The sequence below is a fragment of the Epinephelus moara genome, chromosome 1 (genome assembly GCF_006386435.1).
Source record: "Epinephelus moara isolate mb chromosome 1, YSFRI_EMoa_1.0, whole genome shotgun sequence".
NCBI classification, from domain to species: Eukaryota; Metazoa; Chordata; class Actinopteri; order Perciformes; family Serranidae; genus Epinephelus; species Epinephelus moara.
The window spans coordinates 21,632,122-21,653,992 of record NC_065506.1 but is presented as its reverse complement, the minus strand read 5'-3'; the positions used below and the strand labels follow the sequence as shown (position 1 = coordinate 21,653,992).

General features: G+C 41.3%; 1 protein-coding gene across 7 annotated transcripts; it reads right to left on the bottom strand.

Moving 5' to 3' along the window:
* Positions 1 to 7,034: 7,034 nt before the first annotated feature.
* wt1b (WT1 transcription factor b) lies at positions 7,035 to 17,183 on the bottom strand. 7 transcript variants are annotated; one of them, XM_050051983.1, is made up of 9 exons: positions 16,402 to 17,183; positions 13,670 to 13,792; positions 11,776 to 11,875; positions 10,383 to 10,463; positions 9,444 to 9,570; positions 9,195 to 9,342; positions 8,913 to 9,002; positions 7,956 to 8,039; positions 7,035 to 7,770 (listed from the first exon to the last, which is right to left on the bottom strand). In XM_050051983.1, exons 1-9 carry the CDS (start codon positions 16,817 to 16,819, stop codon positions 7,649 to 7,651), a joined length of 1,293 nt encoding a protein of 430 aa, XP_049907940.1. In that variant the 5' UTR covers positions 16,820 to 17,183; the 3' UTR covers positions 7,035 to 7,648. The 7 variants fall into 7 exon arrangements, with proteins under 7 accessions (XP_049907940.1, XP_049907925.1, XP_049907965.1 ...); XM_050051968.1 differs by having other exon boundaries at positions 7,947 to 8,039; positions 16,402 to 17,181; XM_050052008.1 differs by having other exon boundaries at positions 9,465 to 9,570; positions 16,402 to 17,181.
* Between the last annotated feature and the right edge of the window lie 4,688 nt (positions 17,184 to 21,871).

Here is a 21,871-nt window from a genome sequence, read left to right as displayed (position 1 = left end):
CAGATGAATTCCCTCTTTGTTCGTCTGACAAAAAGCTCCAGGTCTGAGGAACACTCAAAGTGGAGGTGTTGCCTGTAGTGACATTTGAAGTTTTTAGTTATTTTTGGTCTTCATAATGCCCATCGGATAATATAATGGTTGTTCTATTGCCTTGCTAAAGAGTGTGGGGTCAGTCTTGCGTCATGCATTTGAATAATTGGGAGGCCTAAAACACTAAGTAGCTCAATGTACTTCCTCCAAATAGCATATGAGGTTTGTCATGTGTCAGGGTGCATCTGTGTGTCTGGGCCAGCGTGTGAGTGAAGGTGGATGAGTATTAGTGGTGCACAGAGATGTAAAAGAACCAAATGTGTGTTTGCCCGAGCAAGATGGGGGCACACGGACTATGTGTGCAGCCTGCCTCGCGGTCATGTTTAACAGCCTGCCCCTCCTGTTTATGATAGGTTCCTAATCATTCACACTGGGGGAGTGTGTGTACAGTAATGCCTTCAGACAGCTCTCATATGAGTGTCTGCGTAGATCAACCCCTCTCCACTGATAATAATGAGCCCTCTGGGTGAGAACAGTGCGAAGACAGTGAGAGAGGAGGGTCATAAAGTGTAGAATATTAATGTCTAAGACTATAAGCCCCCCACTCCAGGATAATTTTCACTTAGTCTTGTCCACCAACAATCTCCTTTTAAAGAGCTTCTTTTTTTATAGTACACTGCCATTTCCATATCAGCAATTAACAGCAGCAAACCCAAAATAACTGCTACAATTAAACTGCCTGCATAACAAACTATACAGTGCATCCCCCCCTCTCAGCTCCCCTGCTCCTCTCTGACTCTTATCATCACGATGCCCTATTTTTCATCTGAATATATCCGCACTCCCTCATCTTTGTCTTTTATCTCTTGTGTTTGTTCCTTCTTCCCTGGGGATTTGTAGCCCACTGTGTTGTTTGTAATGATCTTTGGGACATCTGACCCATCCTGTGCTGAGGCTTTCATAACAGGCTTTCTGCCCGTTATATAATAACATGCATAATAGCCAAAAAAACAGTCCAATCTCTGTTCATTATCGAGCTGTTTAGACAAAACATTTGATATTTACCAAGCTGAATAACAACTTTATACGATTCTTTGCCTTAATATGACAGCTCAAGGGATAGAGAGTCAGATTTTAGTTTTAGTGCTGAAACTGTATGAATGAGCCAAACACATACTGTAATACTGTCAACACCCCCAAAGGAACTTTTATTCTTTATGGTACATAACATTAAGAATAATAACATTGTCATTGCTATTATTGCTATCACCATCATAGTTAGTAGTATTACTACTACTTCTCAGTATGCTAGTGCTTGTGTATAGTTATTTAGGCTGTGTATTGACCAGAATCTGGTGATACGATACATATCATGACACAGGGGTTACGATTCAATGTAGTGTGATATACTGCGATACTGTAAGCAAGGCAATACACTGTGATTTTTTAAAATCCAACTTTAGGGGCTAGCAGTACGCCTTTTATAACCTGTTTTATAGGCTTGTGTTCTTTGTGTTTATGCTCGCGACATGTTGTTATATTGGAGTGGAAGAGTCAAATGGCTGGAGATAGATTGTGAGGTGTCATTTTTACTGGGGACAGGTAAAAAAGAGGGGCATGTCCCCTAGCCCCTCTTTTCAAAATCCTGCTCGTGTCCCAGCCACTTTTGAAAACATATAATGTTTTTAACCAGAAATATCACGCTTAATACATCACTGTTTGACCAGCTGTCAGATTCTGTTTGAGAATGTAAATTAGGCTGCAGATTTTGTTCGGATATACTCATGGATGGATTACTGAAGGGGCCTAGCAGGCACAGGCCCAGGGGCCAAAGGTGTCAGGGGTCCCCTTGCCTTCACCTGCAAAATGTCTCTCAAATTAACACATACTGACCACAGAGAGATTCAAAATGACCACAAATACATGGTAAGGAACTGCAAAGAGACACAAAATAACAACAGGAAGGGGCAAAACAACCAGAAAAGACACAAAATGACCCCAAAGAGACAGAAACCACAAAAAGATGCATAAAAGAAGTAAAACAACAAGAAAAAAACTTTTCTTGTCTTTTTCCTATGTAGGAGAGGTGGTGGGGCCTTTTGCATACCTGTGCCCAGGGGCCAATTTTCCCATAATCCGGCCATGTATATAGTCCCAAAAAATGCCACAGAGGCGTAGCATCCGCAGCATATATAGTACTATTCTGGCAGAATTCAACATGATGGCCAACTTAATTATTTCCCAGATTTTGTTGTCGGTTACGTTAGTCTGTATGTACGTAGAAAAGCAGGGAAATGAATTATAACTTTAATTTTTTTTACCCAGATCCCCGTTGTGTTCCCTCCAATTCTCAAACATAAGTTACACCCTTGGATAGATTACAACACTGACGGATCTAATGCTCAGGGGTTAAACCAACAGAATATGAATCACCACCACCAATCATTGCATGTAAACTGGTAATTAAAAATCATACAGTTCTTTTGAGAACTGATACAGTATCACAAAACATGACATTGCTATACTCAGGTGTATCGATATTTTCCTACATCACTAATTGTTAAATGAAGTCCTCTGTCATTTTTATGAGAATGTGGTAGTTTTACCAACTGAAAGGGAGAACTTGATATCCTACAGCCCCAAACTTACACATGCAGCATAGGTATAGATTTTGCAGGGGATGCAGGGGACACATCCCCATAAATATTTGCATTATCCGCCCTGACATAGAGGGTCTCTCATATGCTGATTCCAGTTAATACTTCATGTTCCACAAGCACCTAGCCCACATGGATGTATAAGACACCACAAAATACTGTTGCAGGGGTAAAACATTTAACAGATATGAACATAACTTTTAACATCACATTGCAAACACAGAGGTTTGTTTCCTGTCCCAGACTCTCCAAGTAAAATCTGCCTCAAATAGTTCCCCATTAAAACACACCTCAAGTTGTTTTTTATTAATCAGTCATTCAGAGGAGCCCATTGATAAAAAGTGTAGCTCTTAAATCATCATATAATAAACAATACTTCATCTTCAATCTCACTTTAATCACACAAAGAAGTTGTTGAAATAGTTTAAGGCTATGTAGGTAAATGTGACTACTTGAGGGCAATAAATTTAGCATTTAGGATTTCTCCACCAGAAACTCCTGCCAGTGTGGAATAAGCATCATCTAGACCATCATGTAGGGCAAAGATTTATGAAAAATATATTTTATGTAAGTAAGTTAATTTGAAAAATCCAAAAGATAAATCTTCTTTAGGTGTGTGGTTGAGGGGCTGCACTGGGACAACTTGGACCTATGACCTCAGTTTTTCTAAAACACTGGCAACAGCCCTGATGCTACACAGACCATTCCTTCTGTGTTTGTGCAAGTTGTGTGATTGTATGTGCGTGTCATGTGAATGTAGGCTAATTCAGCGCCTCGCATGTTTCTACTTCTGGACAATGAAGCTTGAAGGAATCCATCAATCTTTCATGTCATCTCCGAGAAAGTGGTTATACCTCCTCTCCGCCATCACAGGACTTTACTCCTCCTAGTGGCGATGAGACAGAACAAGAGACAACCACTTCTCTTTTTAACAACTGCACTTGTGCTCGTCTATCATCATGAGTTTTTATGTGCCCATCAATGCAGTGTAGATAGGGAATTGGTCATTAATGACTACACAATTAGAGAGAAGGCTTTAAAGAGCGATACATTTCAATTTAGGAACCATAAACCTAGTGAGTTGGTAACTAATTGTAACTGCCTCTGGAGTAATGGGAGCCCTCTGGACTGAGGTCAGAATGACTCAAAATCAGTTTCAAACAGCTTTTACACAGCTGCTTCGCTGCTTTAGTCGCCCACTCATTCTGACAGGCCGCTGCATATCTTATAATGATATATGCAGAGAGAAACTTTTCAAGTTTTAATTAAAAGACGGGCAAAGTGGCCCACAGTGGAGTTGTTTTCATGACAGTGAGGGTGGAGAAAATGCTATCCCAGTGAGACTGATGTCTTTGGACAAAACGCCTCTCTCGCTCCATTTGTCAACATTTGTCTCTTCCCTTTCTCTGGTCCTCTCTCCCCATGTCCCAGCATCTGGATACCTTTGGGATGGAGGGGAGGAGAGGGGAGACGAGGGCCTTGTTTCATCCCTCCCATCCCGCTGTTCCCCAGGGGGCTTGGGTTGGTTTGTGATCTTGTGTCTCACATGATAGAGACACATCTAATCCTGTTAGGCGTTAATATCTTCCAGCGGAATAGAGGAGACAGCAGGAGGGAGAGGAGAGGAAAAGATGAAAGACAGTATGGTTGAGGAGAGAGGAGAATATTTAAAAAGCACTATCCTCCTCTCTTTGCTGGCCCACATATTGGTTTTGGGTTTCACATACTGTACATGTGTGTGTTTGTGTTTCTGTGCCTGTGTACCCTCGTGGGATCTACCCGGCTGCTGCCTGCATGTCTGACAGACTCCTCTCAAGGTGTTTTCCCCTTGCTGTCTTTCTGTATCTGCTCCATCTCTGCTCCCTGAGTGAGAAAGTTTACCCTCTAGGCCCCATCTGAGCTCCAGGCCCCCAAGGCCTCTGCATTCCCAGAGCTCACACACACCGGAGCCCCTCAGGCTCCCTGCTTTACCAGAGGGAATACCCCCAAGAACCCCTAGGCCCCTCAGACTGTGGAGCAGCAGCTCTGCACAAGAGAGCCAGCCCGAGGGGAGGGGGGATGCTGTCTGGGAATACAACTAAGAACATGCTTCACTTAACATTTGAGCAGCCCCTGACAGCGCCTCCTGTTGGTGCAGCATTGTTTTTGCATGCAGGCCTCCTTGTAACCCCGTTTGGTTTCCTCTCTGGGGCCTTGACCTTGTTAACAATCCCTTGGGGCTCATAGAGGCCTCTGTGTGCTACATGTTCATTGACCTTTCCTGCTCCCGGAGGTTAAATAACGTCTTTCTGGCCCAAAGAAACGCAGCCAGAGCTTTATAGTGATGTTGGGTGCACCTGGGACTTCACTGAATGACATATTGACAAATAATCTCACTCTTCATCAGGCCAAGTATGTGAAAAGACTCATTCGTATGAGGGAAAAAGGCTGAAACTTGCATATATGGAATGAACTGTGCTTGTTTCTTGGCTTCCATTGTGACTGTGAGGTTAAATCACACTTGCGTTCAAAAAGAAAGCTTTTTGGGGGGCTGCACGTGGATACGGAGGCTGTGAAGCTAGCAGGCCTGCTGTCCTACAGATGTCTTGGGCTGTGCGTTACCAGGTGTACGTCACCTGAGATTACCCACGCTGACACCCCTTAAAGGCAAACAGCCAGCAGTACAGCTGAGGGGGCATCTGGTGGCGTGTGTGCATGGGAGTGTGTGTGTGCGTGTATCTATGTGTGTGTTCATGCATTCAGATCGGTGGTAGCGTTTGGCAGAATGGGACTGAGTGCAGACGTATGTGGCGTTATCTTCCTCACACCATCTCCAATCAGCAATAATCTATCGAAGGAATGAAGATCAGGTGGATCGATGCAGGTTTTGAGGCCTCTTTGAGTGTGTGTGATAATGATGGGCAGTAATAACTGAGAATGTTTAAAGCACGGGTTCCTCACGCTCCACACAGCCTTGGCAATCTCCAGTTAAGAGTGAACTGGAGTGAGTAAAATGTTCAACTCCGCTGTCCCTCTGATCTTCCTCCACTTCCCGGGGCCCCCGCAGAGAGAGAACAAAGAGAAGTACTTCTTAATCAAAGTGCATTGGATTAAGAAGTAGGAAAAAAAACAGAACATCACAGAGATACAACCTCGCAGCCATTAAGTGGATTGGAAAACAACCTGAATCACCACTTCAAATGAGCCGTCTGTGACCCTGAATTTGAGAACGGCATTTTAATCTTTCTGTTAGTTTGGCAAGTGTCAGGATATGCTGTGGAAATGGAGGCAGCAGTGTAGGAGTATATGTGGGTGTGTGTGCAAGGGCGTAGGTTTTGTTTCAATGTTGGGGGGGGCACATATGAAATGGGGGGGTTCTCTGACAGACAATTTTGAATCTTTGTGAATCTTTATGCATCAATTTGTAGCTTTTCTTCATCCATTTATGGTGTAAGCATTACTATATATAAATATATATCTAAATATGTGCGTGTACATACTGTATCTGTGTTACTGAGTATTAGTGAATGCCTCCAGTGATTGTGGTTTCCATGTGTGAACACGTAGCCAACAGCTAAATATACCATGTGCGTGTTTACATTGTTTTTTCCAGGTATGTGACATCATTAGCCCACAGAGCCATGCTGCAGCTCTATTCCTCCCGCATCGAGTCATATTTTATTCACATACCTGCTGTAGCTGAATCATCTCATCTCTTATAGGCTTGACACACAACTCCATCCACATCATGTATATTTGATGGGCCGCAGCATGCTCTGAACGTGCCTCTCCTGTTTCTCACTTTCTTTGATTTTAACATATTTATTGTGGCCACTTAGGGCAAGACTGGAGTGGACATGTACTATATGAAGACTGATGTGTGAAAGTATGAGCAGCATGATGGGTTCAGTCACACTCCAGCAGCTGCAGCAGCTCAAGTCCCATCTGCTGGACTCAAAAGGCTGATACTGCCATCATGTGGCTCGAGGATGTAAAATGCCATTCAGAACTGAAGGCTGTTATTTACAAATGGGGCTCGAGTGTGTGTGCATTTGTGTGTGTGTGTGCATGTTGAGGCCCGGCCTATTCAGAGGGGGGAAGTCAATGAAGTACAGCCAGCTGACACGGAGGTATGTGTCTTTTCTAATGAGATTTACTGGGCTCCAGATGTTCCTAGTTATGAAGATGTGTGTCGGAGATTTAGGAGGGTGAGACCTGCACCCTGTCAGAGTCGCAGTGGGGTGCTGTTTTACTGTCTGTTACCTTCCTCGCCCCCCCAACACCATCGCCACCACTCATAGGTGGCCTCTTAACCTGACAACACCAACCCCTCTTCTCTTTCACACACACATACACAAGCACACACTATTACTCTTGACAACAACGTGAATGAACATTTTATAAACTTACAAAAAAACATAAAAAATCCAAAAGGAATGTCTATAAAGGTAAGCAAATACACCACATATATACAAAGCAAGTTAGTGAGTATATATGCTGGAAGAATATAAGACATTTACATTCCCCAAAGCAAAACATCTCAACGTAATGGACACAAAAAAGACACATCGTCCATTTCCTAAATCCAGTTTACAATCCAGCACATTTTCAAGGTGATACAATTTTAACAATTAAAAAAAAAAAAGAAGCCAGTGCAAGTGTACTAAAATATCCAAAATAGTGTATGAACATTTTCCTCATCTCACATAAAAAATCTTGGCTCAGGATTACTGTGGTATGGAACCCTCTCAGTCTGAGTTTTTTATGTCAGATAACCAGAACGAGTGCTAGTTCTTGAAGATCTCGAGGATCATCAGAGTCTCTTGATGTCCGCTGGCAGAGGGAGGCATCAGCTGTGCTCACCACTTCATCGAGTCTGGCAAGGCACCATAACCGCTGACCAGGCTCCAGCGTCTTTCTCCATTAGGTGGCACAACATATTGTCACCTTCCTCTCCGTACTCCTCCTCCTCCTCTCACCGCTCAGATGGCAGGCTGCAGCTTGGTCAGGTTCCTCTGGTGCATGCTGTGGTGGCGCACCAGCTCGTCAGAGCGGGCAAACTTCTTCTGACAGTTGGACCAGCGGCAGGTAAAGGGCTTCTCACCTGACAAGGAGGGGACAAAACAAGGAAAGACAAAAAAGAAATCATTGCTTTAGAGCGAATACAACAACTCTTTGGAACTTGTATTGTAGATGATGAATTAAAGTCAAGGGGATGGTCTTGATCAAAAAATCTCACTGTGAGAAGAATGGAGAGGTAGAAAATAAAGGTATACGCACTTGTTTTACCTGTATGAGTCCGAGTGTGCGTCTTAAGATGATCTGACCGTGAAAACTTTCTCTGACACGTCTCGCACTGAAAGGGCTTCACTCCTACACAGAGGTGCAAACAGTTTTCGTGGCAGAAACAGAGATGAGAAGAGAGCAGGTGAGGATCAAAAGTTAAATATATTGCCTTAGTTAGATGGAGTAATCAATTTTGTGACTGAAACAAAGTAAAACAGAGATTCTACAGCCTCAACATGTTTTTGTGTTTGGTTTATGAGAGAAAAATTCACTTTTTAAATTCAAATAATTTAGAATTCACACTTACTAACACATACGATACGATACAATGCGATATACTTTATTGCTGCCCCCCTTGAAATTTGTCTTGGACTCAGGAACTGTTCTGAAGCCCTGATTTATTATTTATTTTATGGTAGTTAACATTCATTTGCTGTTTGGCCTGTGTCAGAGAGGTAGATTTTGAAGCTATAATTTATAGCATTACTCCTGTTTTGTAACATGATTCCAAAAACCCATCCCTCAAAGTTTTATCAGACTCTCAGAAATAAAATCACTAAATTGTTTGTTGTTTAGATTTATCATATTTATTCAAAAGTTAGTGTTCAGGTACATTTTTTGGTTATTTTATATCCCAAATTTGGCTTCATGGTCTTCTCCATGCTGCCAGGGATATAATTCTTGTAGGAAAATACTAAATCCTTTAAGTGTTTATTTACTAGCCAAAAAATAGTACAATTTAAACGTACTGAGTCCAAAAATACTTGAATCTGCCTATAAAATACCCACCTTGTGTTTATTTTAAGTTTTTCTATTGTGGAATGTAAACTCCCCAGGTTTCCAAAATGTCCAAATTCACAAAAAAAAAAAAAGTAAATTCACAGGTTATGACCTCAGTGTCTTAAGTGGTTGCTATACGGCCTTGGAGGGAACTCATACAGTAGCTTGACGCTGGTGTACCTGTGTGTCTGCGCTGGTGCCTTTTCAACTGGTCTGAGCGAGAGAATCTGCGTCCACAGTCTGTGAAATCACACTGGTACGGCTTCTCTCCTGCAAAGTAAACCACCCATATCAACAACTTTATCACTGTCTACACACATTCAAACTTTGGCATTAGTTTCTATCTCAAATTTAACTTTAACAGTCTGTATGAATTTGTCATTGTAATCTATAAAAAGCAGCAGTTTGAAGACGGCGCAAGATAAAAAGAAATATAGGGGTATATAAATCAAATCCTCTCACCTGTGTGTTTGCGGCCGTGCATCTGCAGATGTGACAGCTTGAAGTATCTCTTGCTGCAGCCTGGATAAGCACATACAAATGGACGCTTTTCATTGGTCTCTGATGACTTTACCACTGGTGGAGCGATACCAGCTACACATCGGACATCCTTTAGGAGAGAGAGGTCAGAGGGCTTTGTAGCAGAAAAGTTCCCTTTGTTCATTTATTTACTGAATGTCTGTGTGTGTGTATTTGTGCTTGTATACATACATTTTGTGCTTGCTCACTGACCTGAAGTCCTCTGAAGACACCGTGTGTGTGGATGTGGTACTGGGCACTGACGAGCATGGGTGGAGGCGGGGGTGGGTCGCTGTCATAGCTGGGTGGATGGCCACTGCTGGGCGGGAGGAAAATTAAAACATCAATCAAAAATGCTAAAAAGTGTTAAGTGTAATGCGACAGTTTTAGCGAATGAAATTGTTTGATAGATTTGTTAATAGACAGATAGAGATAGATAGAACAGGCACATGCCAGACTGTATTCATCCAGTCCAAATCAATATCAAGGCTAAGAGTTTCATTTTTTGCTCTACTGTGAACTTTTACACATCCCCTGATTAATATTTTTACACATCCTGCACAAAACTCATTCTGAAACAGCCATATTGCACATATTTGTTATGTTATAGTATCTTTTTTATATTTTTATTGTATTTTTTCTATTTTCTATGTATGTTCTTGACTGTTGCAGCACTTTGACTTTTTTTTAATTTCCTTTTAATACGTTTATTGTATGTTTAATGTATGCACCAAAAACCCAAGAAGATCACTTTTAAGTGAAAACCTGCTTGGTTATAAATCTTAGTCTGATTCTGATTCTTATCTTTTCGGGAAACAATACAGAAAAGTCCTCTCCTCTACAGCACACACACTTCATAATCACCCCTTCTTTCTTTTCCTTTACGCGACTGAACTCTAAAACCAAAAAGAAAAATCTAAATACTCTTTAAAACATACACTAGAAGCACAAGACTGCGCACATATACACACACATGAACACGCTCTTCTCCACTTCCTGATTTCCCTAGGCAATAGGCCAACAGCCATCTGGTCAAATCCTCCTCTTCCTCCTCCTCTGCACCACCACGAAAACTGGTCAGCTCTAAAGAACAGGGTGTGTTACTTCAATAAAATAAAAATAAAGGCTCACCTCTTCATTGAAGATGCCAGGCTGTTCATTTGGTTCCATGTTACACAATCCAGCTGGGATGCCATTTGGTACAGGTTATCACTGAGTGTAACACACAAAACCATCATTAGAATTTTAGCTTTGTGGTAAAGAAAAAAAAAAGATTTGTGAAATGTCAACGCAACAAAAAATATTACACATTAATAAATCAAAAGGTAATGGAACAAGGTCAGCTCTGAGGTTATGGCAGATGAAGGGGAAAATACTGTATTCATATTTTTTTTTAGGAAATCTTGAAATCAGAAAACGCAGACAATATTTATGTTACTGCATTCTTGCTGTCATTTCTCTTCCCTTGTATGGATAATGAAGACGTTTCATTCAGGGGGAACTCCAAATCGCTTATTAACACATCCTGTCCACCCACCACACTCCTCACTGGCTTCATTAAAAAACATGGGCTCTGAGCCATTCTTTACCTTGGCAGATCACACTACTGCACACACACACACATTTCACAGAAACACACACACTTGGAGATGCGGTTGTGCACTCTGTGGGGGTGAGTGCCTCCGTGCCTAGTACACCATGGACCAGTGCATGACATCACTCTGTCCTCAGTATCATTAAGGCGGGAACCAGTTTCGGGGGAATTCTGGATGGCATTCCTTGAGAAGTCCTTGAGGGAAGGATCGCGATGGCTCGCTAATCAGCCCTGAGCTATGTTAAACTGTGGAAAGACTCACTGATATCTGACATATATTCACAGTGTGTGTGTGTGTGTGTGTGTGTGAGAGTGTGTGCGCGTCTCTGTGTTTGATTGAGGGTTTCCAGTTCATGCCATGAGCTCTAACAACAGCAAAGTCTTCCTTCCTCTTATCAACTTCTGTTCCCGTATTTGGGTTGCACATGTTCTTTCTCTCCAACAACATCGCAGAGCGGCATTCAAAGAATTTTCATCCTAATTTACCCTTTGAGATGTTTTGCATCAACTTGAAAACAAGCTGTAAACACACTCAGAGGTTAAAACGAGCAGATTAACTCTCCCTTTCATTGAACTTGTCTCTTTTACTTTTCTCCTGGTTTTCCTTCAGGGTGGACTCAAACACATCAGCAGTAGATCACTCAGTGTTTGTTTTGGCCTGCTGAGCACCAGTGGGCAGCACTTAACCTCAGAACAAATTAGGATTCAGGATCCAGACAGTGCAGAGGCAGACGCAGGATCAGACAGAGTTCACACTTCTAAAAATTACCAGCAAGTGAGCGAGCTGCATGTGGTGTTAGTGGAAAGAATCTGACGTTAATTGATGAGTGAGGAGTCTTTGGGGAGAAGGGATTGTACCGAGTGGAGATTTTAAGGTAGCATGGATGAAATGAAGCAACACTAAGTGCATGCGTGGACAAATAATTGTACCTGTTGTAGTTTCTCAGCAGCAGAGCTTGGCTGCTCGGACAAGACTCTGAAGGGTTGTGGCAACCAAACATGGGAGGAGGAGCTGGGTACTGCTGGTCAACTGAGTATAAAAATGAAAATATAAGTTATTTCACAATAATGCACCCCATTAAAACATGAAGATAGTAGACATTTACACCATAAATTGATGCAGAAAACACACAAACTGATGCATAAATATAAACCAGCATGCAGGATATGAAGTGTTTGATGCTTGAAATTTTCTAGTGGCGGGACCAAAGCCTCCCTGTTTCATGTGTCCCCCCCAAATGTTGAAACAAAACCTATGCCTTTTGTTTGTCTATGACATCACAGAAAATAGTGAAAACTGCCTTTTCCAAGAGCCCATAGACATATGGCATATTCAAACTGCTTGTTTTGCTCAACCTACACTCAGAGGACAAACAAAAATGAAAAATATTCATATTTGAGGAGGAAGAAGCAGTGAATTGTTGGTGCTTTTTATAAAAAAAAAAAAATCAAAATTCTTTGATTTGATTTTCTTGTGATGAATTAATTAACAAATGGTAAATGCTAAAAGGGGGGGATAAACCAAAGAAAACAAAACAATTAAAAAGAACAAACAAATAAATACATAAAACCCTGCCCTGACCCAGCTGTCCCGACCTGCCCCTGGTCCCTCCCTATGCCTCTTTGTCCTCAATCAAACACACCCTAAAGGAGTGTGGTGCTTATGTTGTCTCTTCACGCTCTAAGTCTCTTCTCATCTTTTTTTATGTCATTCTTTGGTTATCACCGTCTCCCCCCTTTGCTCCACCCACACAGAGACACACACACCTAAACAGATTTTTAATTTTTAAATTTATTTGTTTAGCTTTTTTGTTGTTGCTTGTTTCAGTTTGTTTGAGTCCAGTTCCCACACTTTTTGTGTGGTGTGTCCATAGGCTGTGCCATGTTTTTTTTTTTTGGTCACTGTAATGGCTGTTGTTGTTTGTTTGTTTTGTTTTTGTTTTCATGTTGCTCACAAAAAAAGTACAGAAACAGTGCTAGACCTAGCACATTCGGAGCCCTAGGCAAGCTCCTCACCCCCCCAAAAAATATATTATTAGTAGTAGTAGTAGTAGTGGCAGTAGCATTTGTATTAGTATTAATATTATATAGTAGTTATTAAGAACAAGAGCTAATTAGAAATCAGCTAAAAAACAGTAACAATAAATAACAAACAATAAGAGAATATGATAAATGCAAATTTCGCCTCATTCTTGTTTTTGTACTGAGCCCCTGATGGCTTTTGCTCTTTCATTTTCTCTTATTAATTTCCCTGATGTTCTATTTTTTTCAATGTCTGCGTCAAAAAATGGCTGTGTCACATATAGAAATATCTGCCACAGTACAGATGTATTATGAGCAACATATATTTAAAGCATCCAAAGCAAAACACATTCATGTATAACTAGAACACAAATACATACTTTTAAAATGAATCTAAAGGCCTATGCACACCGTACATGCATGTCTGCACCGCTCTTTGTTTCAAAGAGAGAACAGGTCAATCAGAAAGAGTGGTCCTTTTCAGGTTCATATAGTATATCCGTCCCCAGAGAGTTTTTGACATTCCAGCAGAGTCACATAAAGCTGTTTCCTCAAGTTATCATTTCCAGAGTCATTAACCATACGTATGCCTAAAGAGCGAGAGGGAGGCTGTGTTTATGTATGCCTGCGTATATAAACGTGTGTGCGGACAGAGAAGGAGAGAGATGAAGGAAAAATGGATAATAGCGATTCTGTGGTGATATGAAAAATGACGGGTTACTTATATAACCTTGCCGTGACATGACAGTCTTCCAGTCTGCGGGTCCACTTAGTGAAAAGGTGTCAGGATGCAGACAGTTACCTATGTTGTTTGGCGGTGACAGCGTGTCCTCGTGTTTGAAGGACAGGCTGGAGAGCTGGGGGGTGTGATGGGAGGGAGTGTGACCATAACTGGGGTTGCTGTCTAAACCCACTGCTCCATAACCTGAAAGGAGAAAACAAAAAGAGAAGCAGTGGAAAGTTAAAATGATCTTATTTGCCTGGTCGAGTCATTAGATTAGCATCTCACAAGTGAAGCCTGCAAAGTCTCCAGTATCTGGTCAGTTATCTGAATCCCTCCTGGTAGTAGCTCTTAGTCCCTGGCAGGGTTACCACAGAGAGACATCCATCAAACTACTAAATCCTCTTTCCTTGTAACATATTCTTTTTCCCCCCATCTATCTTTGGCCTTGTGGTTGCAATATTTATGGCAGGTGGAAAAAGAAAAAGAAATTTGGCAAACACACCACAGATGGGCTGAGATGAGCTACTGTAGAAAATGCGCAGTAGAAAAACAAGGTTGAGAAGTAATGAATTGCATGTGTGCTAAATCAGTTAATTAATCACAGTTAAAAGACTGAGAAAAACTGTGACCTTGATTAGATAGATAGGTAGATAGAAAGTTAAAGAAGACTGCTGCATTTAAGAAAGCTGTGTGTAAATGATCATACAGGCACACTCAACATATTATTTTACATACACATGCAGCGTAGACAGGCTGCTTTTCAAACTTGACAACATACACAATCTTAACATGTTCCTTTGTATTTCCTGTTGGCGTGTTTGTTAATGCCGTAGCTGACAGGAAGTAAACAGAGACCCAAAGCTGTTGCTTCAGCAACGGAACAGCAGAATAGTCTATATCCTGAGTCAGGCCCGAGAGGGATGTTGAAAAGTTTCTGGGAAAAATGACTCACAAACTCTTACTTAAATCCCTGCATCCTGCAGAGCACACTGAGTATTCATCACTTTATTAAGAATTACATTTCGATTAGCAAACAAGATTCCCTGCGTACTGACTCTGGAGTCACATCAGCAGACCTTTAAATCTGACCTCCTCCCGGGGCGACCTCAAGCTCACCTGGAAGAGTGTACGCCCCATGCAGGCTGAGTCCTTGGCAGCGGCCGGGTTTGATTTCAGTCCTCTTCCATCTTTCCTCTCACCCTCTAGCTGCTCTATAATAAAGGTAATAAACGCCCTAAAATAATCTTAAAATGTCAAGTTAACTTAAAACTGACCTCTGAGTGGTGATCCCCAGCAGATAATATTCACAAGCATTGTTTACAGTAAAGACAGAGGCATCATATTTATGTTAACACCTGACAGGAAGTTTGAGTCCAGGTTAATATTCCAGATAAATAACTCCCTCTGATCTGTTTTGTGCAAAAATCTCAGGAGTATACTTTGGAGTAAATCAAGCTTGTGATTGACAGTTCATCATTCGTAAATTTTCTGTTTTGGGAATTCTTCTAGAGACATACTTGGGAATAAAAATCTTAGCCCAATAAGTTCTTGTTTTGTTTTGTTTTTTTCTTTTTATAGAGGAAATTGTTTGGTCAACACAGCAACTGTGGCCAAGGGACTTTCTTTTTTTTTTTAAGAAAACACACAGTCACTAAGGATGAAGTTTGTACAGGCCAATAAAATCAAACCTCTAAAATTCAAAACTTCAACATCATTTATTTACAGTCAGCTGTTTTCAGTATCTTTGCCTCCTGTCCTTGGCTCATTTTAAGTCACTTTAGGTTCTTCCGTACAGCTTGTATATTTACTGTGGCAGCTCAACAGGTCATTATGTATTTATATATAATATATATATAATATATATATATATATATATATATATATATATATATATGATATATGTGTATTTGGTTTGTATGGACAAAATACTGGATTAGCATTACCACGGTTTGCTTTGAGTCAGTGCTGGTATAAATAAATCTTTATATTATTGCTGCTGTTCAACGAGCTCAAGTTTTACCACGACACTGTCACAATACTGTAAGCTGTACAAAACAATGTTCAAAACATTCAAAACTGCTAAGGATACAAATTTTATCAACAATCAGCAACAAATAGTGGCATGCAATTTTAAAAAGAGACAGAGTATATTAAAGCAGTTTGTAACCATACCAGATTTTGTTTGGATTAATGACCCAACAATAATATTAAAAAATAACACAGGTCAAAAGAACCCCTTTGTTAGATAGTTTTTGGGTGCTGTAAAGTTAACCTATTATGCTGGTACTATTTTGGCCCAACCTGACTTATGTAACTTACAGTGTATGTAAAAATATCTCAAGGTACTTGCATTTTAAATGGATGCATCAGAGTTATCGTTATTGTATTTGACAAATGGAAAAATAAGACATGCAGCAGTCAGACCTGGAGAAACCTTATGGATGATCCATCTACATCTGCCTACACAATAATACTCCCACACTGATGCCTAAACTGTTGTTGTGACTCTGCCAATGACGGAAAACCACTCTGCCAGCGCATTACCAGAAAGCTGTCAAGCCTATTGCTGACATGGGACAGAATGACCCAGCACAGCACATAACATCCTGCTCAGACACAACACTATTGACAGCCGCTAAACATGGTGCTTCATCATGAACACATGCAGCAGGAAATGTAGAAAAACACTGGCTTGTAATAAATTCTGGATTTTATAGTGTGTGAAAACAACTTCTTCTCCTGTTACACGCCCCGTGCACATCATAAAGGTGATGAGAGAGGACAGAGAGGGGACTGGTGATGATGCTTACCCTGGTTCCTGGGTGCAGGAGGGCTGTCCATACAGCCGGGCAGGTAGGTCCCATTTGGAAACATCCTCGGTTGAGCTGCAGCTGGCTCTCCGAAGGCCCCGACTCTACAGGGACCCGAGCCTGTGAACTGGCCTGAGAAGTGCACCGTGAAGGCCCCGAGTCCACAGTGGGGGTCATCTATTGGATCAGCGGCCCCCCAACCTGGTTCCTGCTTGATGAGGGAGTGGTGGGAGGGCAGGGAGCTGTAGGGGGAACCAGGGTGGAGGTCCAGCAGCTGGGGCCACTGGCCGCCACCAACGGACATCCCGCAGCCACCACCGGCTCCTGTTAAAGACGGCACAGTAGGTGCTGGAGATAAGAGGGTCAGATCTCGAACATCTGACCCCATCGACATGGCTCCACACGGTTCGGTCAGCATTGGTGAAAGCAGGTCGAGACTGTCCAAAGAAGATGTGATGTATTCCCGCAGGAGATGCAGCTGGGAGATTAAAAAGTTACACAGCAATAAACTTTAAAGTCTCCTGAAAGTTGAGCAAAAACACCAGCAATGAGCACGGAGCAAAGTCTTCTGCAGAAACAAGCATCAGTTGTCACAATAAGCCATCTCTTCCAAACTAAAGGACGAAAATAAATGAATTAGTGACAATGACCAAAGTCTGGACGCCAAGCTCCCTGGGAATCAGCGGTGGGTTCGGAGTGGGAGTCTGTGAGTGTAACAGTGCCTTGTCCCTCTGTCTCTATAATGTCTGACTTTCTTTACTCTCTCCTGAAGGCTCAAATACTGCATAAGTCACTGGAGAGGGGGAGGAGCGAAGGAGGCTGAGAAGAAGATGACTCCCTTGCCTTGCAAAGACTGTACTTCTGAGTAGATTCTGACTAAGGTCACATTTGCATGACCGGGTGTTGCTCTTCATTCTTTGTTCAAGTTCAAGTGTTGCTCATATTGAATGTTTGTGTAAGCGTGTGTAAATGAGTGTGTGCAAGAGGGAAAAAGTGTTTTTGTTAAATTAAAAAAAAGCATGAAACAGCTACATGAGTGTTAGTAAGTAAGAAAATAAATGGTAAAAGTCTCCATCAAATGTTTGGTTCTTTTACTGACTTAGAGATTTGTTAAACTAAAATATTCTATTTTCAGTATATGTGTCAAAATCCTGCATATCTGCACGTGTATGACTGAGTAAAAATTACACATATTCAAAGCTTAAAAAATATTTTAAGATGTAACCTGACATGTTGTCCTAAATGTAGACTATTGACCGGAGACATTCATCATCATTTCTGACTCCTCTGACTCATCTGTCTAGTAAAATATTTCCCACTTTCAAATTGAGTTACCAAACAGATGAGGCAACAATATAAACGCAAGAGACGTCAGAAGTGTCAGAGTCAGAAGTTAACAAAACATGTGTTGGTAAGGTGTGTGGTAATAAAGGTATCTGTGTTTTCATATTACAAAGTTGAGTGACTTTTTTTGTTCAATATATCAGAGACAAGAACATGTTTATAAAAGACTGGATTGAATCACACAGATAAATGAATTGTACTCAAATTTTAAAAGTGGTAAAACATGCACACCAAAAAAAAAACATGCTCTGAATTGTCCCAGTTTGGGAATAGCACTGTTTTGCTTAAAGCAACTCGCATAAACTGCATGGCCTTGGAGCAAAGCCACATCACACAAAAGGATAATTATTTATTAGTCGAGGAGAGGGGGAGTTGTGTGTGTGTGTGTGTGTGTGTGTGTGTGTGAGCGCTTCAGAGATAGAGGTTTCGACCTTAGCTCAAGCTTAACTCAATGTGGAGCTACACAGGAATGCAGTAAGTTGGAATATGCCTATAAATCCAAGACAGCTGCTGTGGATCTTTTAACATTATAATATTTGTCAGATCAGCGGTTGGGTTCCTCCTTTCCTTGAAAGCTTGAAGCAGTGACAAAGTTGCTTTTTAAAAATTATACTGTGCTAAATTTGGTGTAGCGTAACAGTCAGATACAGTTAACCTGTGATTTGTATTACTGTAAAAGTCAATATAGTAAGATTTTAATAAGTGATTGCAGCTTGGATTTTGACAGAATACTCTAAAAATGCTGAATAGGTGGCCAGGTCATATCTGTCTATCTGCATTTGCTGGACTTTACTCAATGAAAATTAGGAAGAAATCCCCTTTTATGACAGAAAAACAGCTAAAAGCAAATACAAGCTGTCAGTTAAAATGACTTGCTTTACCCCTGAACTAATGGCTGATTGGATATCTTTAACATCTAGTCCACAACATGACACATAATAATAAATTATCCACTAGGAATTTGTTTTACAGAGTGACTTAACTCGTTAACACACACTAAAGTCCAGATGGCATTAAAAATTTCACTCCAAATTTACATGAAAGACTGGGGGACGACGCTGCGTGGTGAAGAGTGTTAGCCAGTTCCTGTCATCACCATCTGGAATATTAGTCTAGGATTCCAGAGAACGTCAGTGACCCCTAATTCAACTTATAAAGAAGTGGTGGGTGTGGGAGGGACAGTAGCAATGGGCAAAGAAAAGGGGAAAAGGAGACAAAAGGACCGAGAGAGAGAGAGAGAGAGAGAGAGAGAGAGAGAAAGAGAGAGAGAGTCTGAAGTCACTGTGAGAGTGATGAAATCAGTTGGTAAACTGCTGAGGTGGCGTTAATTATTGCACCATGTCACTGATCATTCAGTGTCCTTTTAACTCTGGTTTTAGTGAATGTCCCTTTTCTTGCTGCAGCCCTGAAGATACTGCAGTGTTACATTTATTGATTATAGTGTGAGTGGATCGAGAACATTTAGGACGCTGGTGCATAACCAGTAATCTTGACCAATACCAACAGCGGAGACAAACCCCCATTCCTGCGACACGACACATTGGCCTAGAAGAAGAGGCCTACTGCCAGATTAACTCCTCTAGGACTACAATAAAATGCTGTTTATTTTCCCAGTTTTTGAAAAACAAGGGAATACATAACAGTCTTACAGTTGGAGTGTATCTGATGACTTCCATACAAATGCTCCTATAAGGTAAACACAGATTTAACTGGGTGGTTTGTGACTATGTAGAAGATAAAGTGCTCTCTGGCTTTACTCTATTCTGGGAAATAAATGAGTGCAAAGGCAGACCCATACCCCTGAGGAACACCCAGACATTTCGAGGATGTCCACGTAGCTGACTTCAAAATAGTAGCAAAGAGAATTAATATCTCCCTGAGCGGTTTGGAAAAACCTTCAGTGGTCCACCCACTACAAACAAACACACACCAAAGTAATGAGCTACATGTACAAAAGGTTGTGGCACAATTAAAAGTATCTGCAGAGATTGAAAGAAAATGCAGTGCCTCTGAGCCAAGGCAAATGCCGGCCATGCCTTCCCCAGCGGAGTCTTTAGCGGGGATTCATCAAAGGTGACGGGCCCGGGAGAAAACAACCCTTTCAGCCCCTATGACGGATGGCAGTCCCCAAATACACCCATTCTTGAGATCAATCTGTGGTTTACTCAGGGTTTAAAACAACATCACTGTGCGCAGGAAGGGAAATGGTCAATACTGCCTCTGACCCCTAACAAGAAATAAAACAAGGCTCAAACTTTCTACAGCGTGATCAGTAAGAGGGAATCTGAGAAGGGTTTGTTTCAGCCAGGGAGGTGTATGATAAACTACACAGACGTGTGTCCTGGCAGAGCATGTGAAAAAGAAATGAATTTTTCCATTTTAATAAACATCTGTAATCATGCTACTGCATCTGAAAATAGACAGTTATTAAGGTGCCCCGGTTTAAATCACAGTGATTTAAAGTGACATGACTTCTTTCCTTAAAATATCAATAATCTGTATTAAATTGATTTTGAGAGGACTGCCAAACTGCAACAGGTGTTATTTTGATGTGCTGATGGTGGTGTAAAAAAAGGCCTCAGTCCTTCACTTCTCTGCGTGGGCATGAAAACAAACATGATAACAAAGCTCACAGCGCTGTGCTGTAATGTTTCATCATTTCCCTCCTATCTGCCTGTGGCCTCTAGGAGATGTTTACTATTGAAAACAAAACTCAGGCAGAACAATAATTCCTCTGTGTTCCCTCACCACTTTCTCAGAGCACTATTTGGAAGTTTGTGACAGCCAGGCTTCTGCTCTGTGTGATAACAAAATCTGAACATGCTGGCCATCATCACTTGTTGCTTTACACATTTAAGGATACATTTGGAAACATTTATATCGTGCCTGAAATGAGTTTCTCTTGAGGACAATGTCAAACTGCGCTCTAAACAGCATGCACATTGTTCCTCTTCCCTCTGACCCACATAAAAAAACAACAATCCGCAGCTTTTAATTCTCTCTCGTATCATCTCCGAGTGCTCTTCAAAGTGTTGCATATCACACTGGAGATAAGAAACAGAGAAGAAAGATCTGTGGGAGAGCGGCCATTTCCATGGTTCATGTGTCAGACACAACACTGGTCCAGTGATCTTTCACACACCCGCTCTCCTCTTGTTGTTGATGATCACCTTTCCCCTCTATCACCAAACCCAAGATTCCCTCCTCTCCGGTATTCATATGCATTCAGAAGATACAGAAGATATCTTAGACAACGGAATATAAACACCAAAAAAAAACTAGTGAATACAGACAGTCATCAAAGGAAAGGGCTGACAATATTCTAAATCTTTGATATTGTCAACAATCCTGTGAAAAGACTGAAAACAACAAAGTCTGCACTCAGGCCCAAGCCTACTGGTTCCCTCTAAAGACATTAACTTTTATATCGTACTTTTATACAGTTTAATTTATTAAAAGCTAAATAATCTGCTGTAACAGCTGGGCACTGTAGTTTTCAGCAGATGTTACTCAAACAGAAGTAAACAGTGTATTTGTTGGGGACTATTTTCAGCTGTGGATTAAGACACATTTGGTATGAGTATTGACAGCAGCAGGATGTTGTTTTTGGGACTGACTCAAAATAAACTAATGTCCAACAGTGTGGCCCATTGATGCATTTTTAATAGTTTTTGGACAACAATGGAGCTCAGTGGCAAAAACAAACAAACATCACAGTTTGATGTATCAGTCACGGCTTTTGGTCACCCCAGTCGGCACTGTACATTTCTGCAAACCACAAACCACTTTTGTACGTTTCATATGTATCATATCACCATTTGTAAGGTTACATATTTTTGATGATGTGTTTGAGCTGAGTTTCTCATCAGGAGGGGGAGGTGGTGGATGGTGTCACACCTAGGCGAGACAGCTACCGAGCAGTCAAGCAGCAGAGCTCTGGTCTAGTCATGTGTTTTAACGACACATCAGGACAGTTCCAGCAGCAGTTGTTGCAACAAAACCATGTATTTCAGGCCAAAACATGAGGTTTTCCTAACCCTAACAAGTGTTGTGCCTTTTTTGCCAAAACCTAACGACACATTAACCACAGTGCTGTCACAAAATAAAACTGGCTGTTCTCGTGCAA